At 28.0% G+C, this 11,602-nt stretch overlaps 1 protein-coding gene across 1 annotated transcript in view; it reads right to left on the bottom strand.

Moving 5' to 3' along the window:
- Window positions 1–1,386: 1,386 nt before the first annotated feature.
- LOC129973760 (ovochymase-1-like) overlaps window positions 1,387–11,602 on the bottom strand; it is a 40,703-nt gene continuing 30,487 nt past the window's right edge. Inside the window, exons 11-17 of the mRNA XM_056087514.1 lie at window positions 11,080–11,311; window positions 9,555–9,668; window positions 8,501–8,714; window positions 6,768–6,903; window positions 5,613–5,778; window positions 3,220–3,362; window positions 1,387–1,653 (exon numbers count right to left, since the gene is read on the bottom strand). Coding sequence (XP_055943489.1) covers window positions 1,483–1,653; window positions 3,220–3,362; window positions 5,613–5,778; window positions 6,768–6,903; window positions 8,501–8,714; window positions 9,555–9,668; window positions 11,080–11,311 — 1,176 coding nt within the window. The 3' untranslated portion in view covers window positions 1,387–1,482. The remainder of the gene's footprint in view (window positions 1,654–3,219; window positions 3,363–5,612; window positions 5,779–6,767; window positions 6,904–8,500; window positions 8,715–9,554; window positions 9,669–11,079; window positions 11,312–11,602) is intronic.

The raw sequence follows: 11,602 nt of genomic DNA, 5'->3' as shown, positions 1-11,602 counted from the left end.
TTTTTCGAAAATTAATTAGGAAATCGAAAACCTCCATTCAACTAAGACAGTGCTTTGCTTCGGAAATCTACTTTTCGAGATCTTCGATAAAATTTTTTATTCAAAATATGATTTGTAATTTATTTGCACCAGCAATATCTACACCAGCAATTTCCTGCATCTAAATAAATTTAGCTAATTCCTCGTATTCAAAAGTCGCCTTTGTAAAAATTTAATATTTCATTGAGACAAACACAGAGTTTTTTTAGTGAAAGAAAATAGAAGAAGTTCAGTTCATTTACAAATGTATTTATTTATCTTCAGATGTATTTATCTTATGTTATTTATCTTCAGATGTATTTATCTTATGTTATTTATCTTCAGATGTATTTATCTTATGTTATTTATCTTCAGATGTATTTATCTTATGTTATTTATCTTCAGATGTATCAAATAAAAATTTTGCATATCGAATGTACGTCTCATCTCAGAGTAATTATAATAATGAAAGAAGAATGCCTTTAGCTTCTTTTCCTGGTATTCTGAAGAAATTCTTTTCTAAATCTTGAGAAAACGATCCATCCCCTTGTCTCTATCCAGGCCTTTCTCTGAGTTTATATTCTTAAAACAGCGATCAGTAAACGTCATATTTCCAATATATCAATTTTATGATCAGTATAATAACAAGAATCTGTATTATTCTTTGATGAACTGCGCAAAGAAAGTTTTTCTCTGATTCCTGTTGTTAGTATCGGTTTGCTGTTCGATTACAAATTTTAATAGCTGGCATATCATAACTTCACTTATTAATGTTTATTTATTAATGTGTTATTAATGTTCCCAATGTAGAGATATCAATTTAGTTCCGGTGAATAGGTATATTGAAATTCTATTACTTATAAATTATGAAATTATAAAGATTTTTCATAATTTTATTTACATGCTAGACGATTTTAACCGGATTTTGCCCAACTCAAAATAAATTGGATGAAACATAAAAAAATGATTCTTGGAACAAGAATATTATTTTGGATATACTATACCGAAATTAGGCTCACATCGAATATGAAATCTAACTAAGAGTTGAAGCGATGAAATTCTTGAGGAAGACTACTGGAGTAAAATTTAGAAGAAAAAAATTAATATGCAGAATCTTAGTAAAATTGATACTATGAACTGAAATCTTGAATGTAATTAAATTTTGTGGAAATATTCGAAAAAAAAATGCTTTATCTATAATGATATTGGTCTTTCAATATTGAGATAACTAATAACTTAAGTTATTTTTTAATATCGATTTATCCATCATGACCTTTCCTTGGTGCACTTTATATCTACATCAACAGTAGTTATTGATATCAAAACACATTTTATTATGACAAAAATATTACTTTTTTTCCCAGAAAATAAAATAAAATTTACTTTAATGAAATAATTTTTTATTTCAGAAATGAAATTCTGTTTAACAAAGACATCTGTTGGAGACATAAATTCATTCAGTTTTTAAGTATTCAGTTTGATTGTATTTTCTATCCAGTCTATATAATAAGGCACTAAAGTGTATATTCCAGGTTGTTCTTTGTCTCCGCATACTGCACCACCCGTAGATACGATTCCGGCAAGGTTCCAAGTGTTCTTTTCATCTGCATAGGCTAAAGGACCGCCGCTATCACCCTAAGGGGTAAAAAATATGTTTTTAAAGTGACGTTAGGAACAATCAACTATCGATATAAATACTTTTTAGCTACGAGCTTACATTTTCTTTCAATCACTACTGCTGAAGAGAAGTTTAATCCTTCATTTATATTTCTCTTAAGTGAAATATACAAAGAAAAAAATTTTGCAAACATCAAAAAATTCTATTGCGAATTTTTGATGAATCTCCTTTGTTCTAGACCTAATTGAATCCAAGCAATGTGTTTTTGGAGATGTGTTTGTTCGTGAAAACATAACTCACAAATCATTTGAACAAGGCGAATGGAATTTTTTTTATATCGTCTTTACACCAGATTTGAAGATTTCAATTAAATTTTGATTGAAATCCCTTTCCGAGATGTCTGTCTGTTTGTCTGTCCCATACTACAAGTGAACAAAATAACTACCACATATAAAGTTTATGTGGATAAAATTTGTGTACCAAATTTTATCCATCTTTGCATATTATTCCTTTGCTATTCATATAAATGCGCTACCTTATAAACGCAATGAACTTAAATAAATGAAATTTGTATATGATAATGCAATTATATATAACATTTTAATTTCAATCGAATGAAAAAAAAGCATTAAATGGCCTATTCGCTTTTCTTTACTGCACTATAAAGCAAGAAAATTTCTAAAAATAAAAATTTGAACATATCAGTGTTTTTGCACAAGGTCTACAATTTTATGCAAATGAGAGAGGACAACACCTTTACAATGATTATGGTAGAAAACTTCGAGTAGATATCACTCTTCAGGCATATTTCGTAACATATAGCTATATATAGCTCCTGTATATGAAATATTGGAATTTGAATGTTAGGATCGAACTGGAAATAAGAATCAAAATTATCATATTACAATTTTAGTCTCTACAATTTGATTATTGTGATCAAACTATTTATAAGAATAAAAATTATTATAATACTACAGTAGTCCCTATAATTTTTGTATTAATTAAATTATTAGCAATAATTAAAATTATCATATTGCAATTGCGATTTCTATAAACTCGACGTATAACGTGTATATTTTATTATCATTTATTAAGAAAAAGAATATTTCTGAGAAAAATTTTAGCAAATGATCACATATTTTTGTGATTAATAGGTACAAGTTACACAAACCGTTTTTTTTTTTTTTTTTTTACTGGCTGATAATTTTTGACTTAAATTTAACTTGTTTACCCGTTTCATGTTTACCCTTTCCATAAATATTATACAACTTTTCAGATTCTGGTGGATAAAATGATTTACTGCTACATGGCTATCTCTCTCTTCTAAGCTCATTTACATATTATAAAGTGGTAAAACAATATAAAAAATATAACAAAGTATTGATTTTCATCTTATTGATATGTTTTAACATTAGAAATAATTATACAGCATTTTAGTTAGGCATATAACTATATTACGTTTTTAAATAATAAATTCTAATGTAAATTGACAGAAACGGAGGTTGATTTATATGTAATTATAACATGACAATTAAAATTTTTCTATGATATGAACTGATTTTTATTTTTTGGTGTTAGCTTACTTGGCAGGAATCGTGTCCACCTTCAGCATATCCAGCACAAACCATAGATGGAACCACATCAAAGGACGGATGCCATTTCCGGCACTGGTCCAACGACACAATTGGAACAGCGGCTTGCTTTAACTCTAATTCGAAGCCTGTACCTGTTAAAGTGGAATAAAAAATCGAACCAATGTAAAAGTGACACCCATCAAATACTTCATCACCATTTCAATTTCTGAAATAATTGTGCGTTTTGAAAAGAGGGAAAAAGGGGATGGCATCAAAGCTCAGAGTAAGACAATGTGTTTCTAAATGTTTGATGACACGACCAATTATGTCTGTTACCCTTTTCTGATGTTTTATGAACTGTGCAAATTATTTTTAAATATAAAAAATTATTTTCTATTCCTTGCATCTACATGATTATTTTGCTGTTGGTATGTATTTTATTTCGAACCTTAAAAATTCACCGAATAATTAGGCGGCTTTCGATAATTAAAAATGTGCAATTCGTATGCACAACGAACAGATTTCCAAGCAAAATTTGTGTTTGGTTCTTTATCTCTTTCTGTTACGTTGTTATTTTTTTAATTTGAATGCATATGGGTATCTGTATCTTGAGCTAATTTTGAACATGACGATGCTTATGAATTAACCTATCATAAACTGTGTGTAGCAAAAATCGTTCATTAAAAAAAAAAAAAAAAAAAACTGCATTTATTTACAAAAGGGTTACCGTTACCCATTTATAATAGCTGGAAGATTAATAAATATATGGATGGACAGATAGATGGTATTCTTTCTGTAAATTGCGTAATGCAAAACATTATACACGTAGTAAATTCTAATGCATATAGAAAAATCATGTGGACTTAAAATCAAACGGATACAAGAATAAAATCTTATCTAAAATATGCCACGATATTTCGGATCAGATGTTTGAAATTATTTTTTCCTAGCATTTATATAATGCATTTCTAAACAATAAAATATACTAGAATATAATATAAAGACAATGGCTAACAAAAAATCAGCTAATCAAGATATCAGCACGTTCTTACCAGTATTATAATTACTATTAATTTTTAGCCCTGACATAAATAACAAAGCTTTAATATTATAAAAAAACACTAAAAGAACCGAGGTCACTAAATTTGTTCATAATTAATTTGATTTCTTTCTGCAATTTATATACTGAAACTTTTTATCTCGAATATTTAACTTTTTTTAAAGCCAAAATCAGCATTTAAAAATACAAAAACGAAAATTTTCCAGCATATTTTAATCAAAATATTAAAATGAATGGAAATTTCTGAAATTTTTTGTTGTTGTTTCATTCTAAATGATTTTTGGGGCTATTTAATCCTTGTTTTGACTTTGCGTTTTAGAGTTTAAATTCCAACGAAAACATACAATGTGTCTTAGCCAGCGCGTCTTAAATCTGCCAGATATCAAACCTCTCTCCGCTGTAGGATAGTAGGATTCAGTTATTTGACCATGGTTTGGAATTATGAGGTGCTGTGCAAAACTTATTTAAACAGAGCATTTCAGTATTTTGACAAAGAAAGAACAACAATTTGAGGAAGGCTAACAAACGGTAACACACACACAAATAAAAGGCTAGTGCAGAAACATTTGAGATTTTGAGTCATTACAAAAGGCTACAAAATATCAAGTTCCACAGTGGTTATTTACCAACTTAACAACTGAAATAATTCATGTACAAAGAATTTTGAAAGTCAAAAAACATAATTGCCATTTTAATAAAAAAAAGTATTAAAAGTAGACTTTAATAAAGGATTTGTTTCACTTAATTTCAGTCATAAAACAGCCAGTTTAAAAAGAATACGTTTGATTATAATTAATGTAAGTATTCTCATTTGATTAATTTTCTAAAAAGACTCTTCTTTTAGAAATATAGTTCTAAAAATCAATACTATCCTTTCACAGTTGCATACAATTGGTTCAATTTCAAAAACTCTGTTCATCAATTCATTTTGAAATAACTAATATAGTTAAAAGAGAAGTATTGCTATGAAAATGATCCTTATAATATGACACATAATTAAAATTAGTAGACAAAAATGTAAATTAAAAAAATTAATTATAAGTTTCTTCCAAAAGGATGTTAACGCGAAGAGTATTGCTTATTCATTCTATTATCAATAAACTTTTAAATCCAATATTTCAGTTCGAAAAAAACTTTTTTGAGTGTGCTAGCAAATGCAAAATTAATGTGCAGATATTTCAAATAAATTTGCCTGAAAAATATAAAAATTTTAGAAAAACTATTTTTAGAATTTAATTTTTGTGTACTAACAATAAGGCATACTTAAGAAAGTGTCAAATTTTTCTGGCTAGTATGAGTTGTTACTTGATTGTAAACAAAATACTAATTGTGCATTTCTTACCATAAGTTTCTCCCCAACCAGTCACGTAACAAATCGTTCCAACGGGTATGGTATAGTTTGCAGTGGGCAAGCATACTGGAGAAATGTAGTCGGTGACGGTTACAGGAGCATTCAGCTTTATAAGAGCAATATCATGTTGCTTCCTTTCTAGCCATGACATTGAAACCTAACAGGAGTTATTATAAAATTCAAGAATCTTGTACCAAATCAAAGTTAAATTTTTTATCGTATCTTATGAAATCATGCGCTGTTAAAATATCGCCAAAAAAGTTACAGTTATTTAAAATATCGCCAAAAAAGTTACAGCTGCTAAAATATCGTCAAACAATTACAGCTGTTAAATATCATTGAAAAAGTTGCAAATATTTTTACGAAATATTAATTATTTGAGATACGATAATTAATTTTAATACATAAAAGTATCTGAGCTAAAAAGTAAATTTTGATATTGACAGATTGATGGATGATTTTCAAATACTAACTATTATTTTGTGTTTCTCGTTTAAAGACGTCCAAAGCAAGACAATAGGAAGCTCAAAAATAGGTTCTATTTTTAGCTGATAATATAATAAATATGTTTTTAAAATAATATAATAAACACTAAGAATAAAAATAACATAAGAATAAAAAGCTGTATGAACTGGAGAAAGTATCATGCTAGTATACTTCTGAAGCGTAAGCGAAATATCTAATCAGTATTAATGATTTTAAAGTGATAAGCAATTTTGGATTTTAATTTTTTTTTTCTTCTTTTCCTTGCGGATTTTTAATTCGTATCTTTTTTAAGATTTATCGATTAACGACATCTAATATAGCAATAAATCCTACTTTTATCTATTTTTATTTAAGAAAGTAGCAGATCGTTCGGAATGTATAGAATTGCTATTATAGTTTCTATTTAAGTATTTGCAAATTGATTTCTATTCCAATAAACTGGCGCGATTAATGGAAATAGTTTTTTTAATTTATCTATAATTAGTTGAAAATTATTGTGATCTGAGTTTTTGTTGTTTTTGGCATATTTTTCTTAAGTTAATTAAAAAGAGGAAAAATAGCAAAGTACCATTACATGTTCAATCTTTCGCATACAGAAAATATCTCATTTGGACACTATAATTTATATGTGAAAAAATGAATTAAACTTTTGAGACTTACCAAAGACTCATTAAAACCTTTATATTTAGGATGAACATATACAGATTCTATGTACCGAATTTGTTCTGTGTCATCAGGAACAATGCGAAAGTGTTTACCAAGTAGAATGCTCCATCTTCTGACGTCCAGATTATTACTGTAATATTTAAATCAGTGTGCATATTCTTTGTAAAATAAAATGAATCATGAAACAAGAATATTAAAGAAGAAAAGATATTGAAAATTTTTTATTACTGGACAGTTAGTTTATCTAAAATAATTTTAAGTGAGGAATCTAAAGCATATAATTCCGGTGAAGATTATTCTTTCAAGGGGGAAAAAATACGCTAGTAAGTTGTAAATAAATCTATTTCCGGATCTGAACGAAATTTCACTTTTAATAAATGTTTTTTTTTTGTTTGTTTGTTTACAAGCAACACTTTGAGCTAAATTTTACTATAGAATTTCCTTATATGCGCGAATTTTCTGATTGGTGAAAAGAAGCTATTCTAACACAATTAATCTCTCTCTCTCACACACAGACACCGCAAAGTTATGTGAAATTCACAAATGCCTCAAGGATGTCTATGGATTTTTATTTGAGTCAAAACAATTTTAAAACAACACCAAAATAGAAAGCATCATCTGATTAGATTGCAGTGAAACCAGTTATGCAGTTAACTGAATTTTTTTTCTTTAATAGTTCTTCTAAAAGTTCTATGAATTTGCTTCCATTTATAATATTTTTTGATTTTTATATATCTTTAAATACCCTATTATAATATTTAAGGAAACTCTTAAACATTAGTTTTTCATCGAATTCCCAACAAAATTATAACTTTCATAGAAAACCGTAATTTAATTAAAATGTAATAATTATGTGATAAACTAAGTGTTAATATTTTTATTTTCACCCAGATTATGTAAATGCACAAAATTTCAGAAATCTATCCAATCAGGAAGAAAATAAAAAATGGATTAAACATTTCATTTCTACAAATATGGAAGAAGTTAAATAAAAGTGTCCTAATACGTTTCTACAAATATGGAAGAAGTTAAATAAAAGTGTCCTTAAGAATAGTTTCTTCATAATTAACATCGTCAAATGGGTTATTGTATTCAGTGATCTCTCTCGACGTGTTATTTTTTTTTTAAAAATGAAAATGGTGTTGCGATATAACAAAATATAACAAAAACAAAATAAATAAATAAATAAAAATAAAAATGATGCCTAATTTTTTTTCTTAGTTTCATAGGTCACTGTAATACCTTTTTCCAAAACCAAAAGCTTTCAGGTTGGATATATATTATTTTAGAGATCAACCGAATATGCAATCCTGGTAGATCTTAATCGAACGTCATCATAGAGATAACTCGTAGTTCTCATTGGCTGAGATATTGCAATGATTAACTGATGCAATTCATTAAGTCTGTAAAAAAAAGCCACTGCTCAACTTTAAAATAGGATTTTAATTCAAAGTTTCAGCCATTTCATTGTTTCATCTTAATGCAAACTCCAATTACGCATATCAGATAGAAAAAAAATGATTCAGAAACTGCTTACTCAGTATAAATCATTGTTTTATTATACAGAATTTCGCAAATGATCTCAGTCAGTAAAATCGCTTTGAAGACTGCGTTTTTAATGACAAAGGATTGTATGAAAGTCAATCAAATATTTTATTTTCATATTCTGGTTGTTTACAACAAACTTTTAGAGCTTGCTAAGTTGAAATGAAATCTGAATATCTTACTTTTTAAAACAGTGTGCAGCTGTGAGTATCCACTGCTTGTTAATTAAGGCTCCACCACACCAATGACCGAAAGGCTCCTCTTGAATTAGACGAAGTGACACTTGCCAAGGCCAACTTCCAGAGACAGCTTTTCTGCCTCCAACAATGCGCGAACTCTCTAAAATTGGTTTCACAACTGGCACACCGCAAATGCTCAGAGAGATATTCTTTTGTCCTAAAATAAATGAAGGGATAGAAATATGAATACGTGATTTATGCCAATATGTCACATTTCTATTTTGAATATTAATTTATTATCTCACACTTTTTGAGTTTTTTTTTCTGCGGCAATACTTTGATTGAATACAGCATTACGCTGAGTAGCACTAATGTCTTTTATATACATATTCTAAAGCTCTGCTTATATTGCTTTGCATAATGCTCTGTTATACACTATTTATGCATTTATTTTCATCTCATTTGAATTTGTAGATAGCTTCGTACTTCATAAAATATCAACTAATACTAGAGATACGGGTATTACTTATATTATTTTAAAGAAGTTCTTTCGTTCCATAGATTTATTCATAAATAATCACCATCAAAAGTAGCATTTTAGAAATGATATTAAATACCTCCCTTTTCAGAGATTTTTTTAAAGATTTGCAACTAACAGGATGATTGCAATGCCTCATTTTAAAATAAAGATAAATATAATAGTTTCATCTAATTAAAACTTTTCAGGAAAATTATAAAACATTAAGTACTATGTACTTATGTTAAAAATTAAAATATAGCAAAATAATACAATTTCAAATGGCTTTTAAAATACTGTAAGTCGATGTTGAAAGTTATTTTACCAGATATAAAAAATATAAAATCTTTCTGATTGGAAACAAATTAGTTGATATTCAAAATTAGATTCTAGTATTAGTTAGTATTCTAGTATTAGTTAATAGTCTAGTAGTAGATATTCAAGATATAAAATCTTCATAAATCAGAATTTTAAACTGTCCATGCATTTAGAAACTATTATCTTACGTACACGCCGAAAAAAACTGTAGAAAAATCTTACCACATTTTTCTTCGTCTGTGCCATCTCCACAATCATCAATTCCGTCACATTTCTTACTTTTTGGTATGCATTTTGTTCTATGGCGGCATGTTATTTCTTCATCATTGCAAATCGCTGTTAAAAGGCAAAATCGTAAGCTTTACAACAACGATTAGCATTTCAAATTAATTAAACTAATTCTATTTTTAAAGGATATAAAACTTTATTTGATTGCTACTTAATAAAATTAAAGCCTTTATAGAATTACACTTTAAATTTAACTTTACACAAAGACGAAAAAGTTTTTATAAATCAGCATTTTTCTCTGTATAAAATATATAGAAAGAAAATAGAATATCAATAGAAAATAAATACGAATTCAATTAATCAAACAATCAAGTTTTAATTTGCGAGTAAAGGGAGGAAGTTGTACAAGATGCTTCATGGATAATCCGTAAACATAGACTAAGTTTTAAAAAGTAGTTTTCTTTCAATTAATAAATATTCTTTCATATTCATATAGCGAACATTTTGGCCAATCTAGTTTCGTAAATTGTTTCATGTAATCTAAAAAAATATTAAATGTCTGTTTTGTAATAATTAATTAATTTTTTTTGATGATACAAAATGTGAATTTTTCTTGATATATTTGTATCCAAGTGTTAAGCAACAAAGTGAAAAAAACAAAAAAACATTACTTATTTGAAATAAGTGAAACACTTACAAACCACATGTTAAGATTCTAGTAATATGGGAGAAAATATTCAATTTTCTTCTGCTCTAGAAGATTAAAGGAATGCAAATCACAAATTTCCTTTTACATAGCTCGCTTCAAGTCAGTCAGGTTATATATATGACCTGCATGCCTGCATGCATCTTGGTATAATACAGTGTGTAATTTGTATTTACATTGCGAAATAAGATAAAATCTCATTATCTATGGGTCTTGCTTCTGATACTGAAAACAGTCTGAACAGTCTACTGAAGAGCTGTAGCTCTTGGCATCCTCTTACTGCTCTTCATTTTAATATTGATTTGTGGCAGTTTGTTACGAGCGAGGATAGAACCTGGGACCTTGTGGTTCACAGCCCAGTAACATGACCATGATACAAAAGCAATTGCGAGTGCAGCGTAGTTGTTAACTGGCTTATAAGCTTTCACTACAGATTCCACAAGTGGAAAATGATGATTGATATTTATTGTGCTGACTACTTCGGCCAGTTATCCTACTACCTAGCGTCAACTAACTTAATTCAGATGATATAATTTTAGATTTTTTTTCCTTGTTTTTTTGTTCCCATATATCCGAAAGAGAGATTTAGAACCCACAACAAGTCATCTTTTTAAAAAAATTACAAACGTGTTTGTTTTTTCTCAAATAAATTACCGCTAGGAATTTTCACTAGTTCTCAGTCATGGACATGACACAATGTAAATTTTGTAGATTCTCGATATTTCTTTCGGAATATATAACGATTTTCCCTTTATTGCTTATATTTTTGAATATTAATGCATTAAATGGTGTAATTATGTTTCGCTATTTTACCTGTGGGATCAACTTGCTGGAAATAAAACTGAAATCCAACGTTTCTTGGTGTTCTGCCACTGATAAAATTAAGATGCAATATATTACTCTTCGATTTGTATCTTGAAGGTACCCAATATCCACAGTATTGACCTATTTTCTTGTGATTTGGTGGCTCTCCCTCAAAGAGATACAGAATATCTGTATTGCATTCCATATTTAAAGCAAAGTACATCTTCTGGAGCAAAAATACCTGAAAGGATATAAAGACAAAAATAAGAGACACTTTCGAATTATTAATTTCATTTAAAATTAAAACTAATTATCCTATAATAAAAGAGGGAAATATTGGGAGTCAGTTGTTTTCGCAATCAACATTAAATTCATGAAAGTTTAAAAAGATATTCTTTGTTAATATGAAAATTAAGTTATTCAAAGTTTCGGAGAATTGTTTTCGGTTAATTATTATTTAAATGCATTTAGCATTTCATTCTGAGAAGTTTCTATTCATTTTTATATAAGATTTCTTTTAACAAAGCATGGT

This window comes from Argiope bruennichi, chromosome 1 (genome assembly GCF_947563725.1).
Source record: "Argiope bruennichi chromosome 1, qqArgBrue1.1, whole genome shotgun sequence".
NCBI lineage: Eukaryota > Metazoa > Arthropoda > Arachnida > Araneae > Araneidae > Argiope > Argiope bruennichi.
Note: the sequence above shows the minus strand (reverse complement) of the source record. Positions and strands in the feature narration are given on the sequence as shown.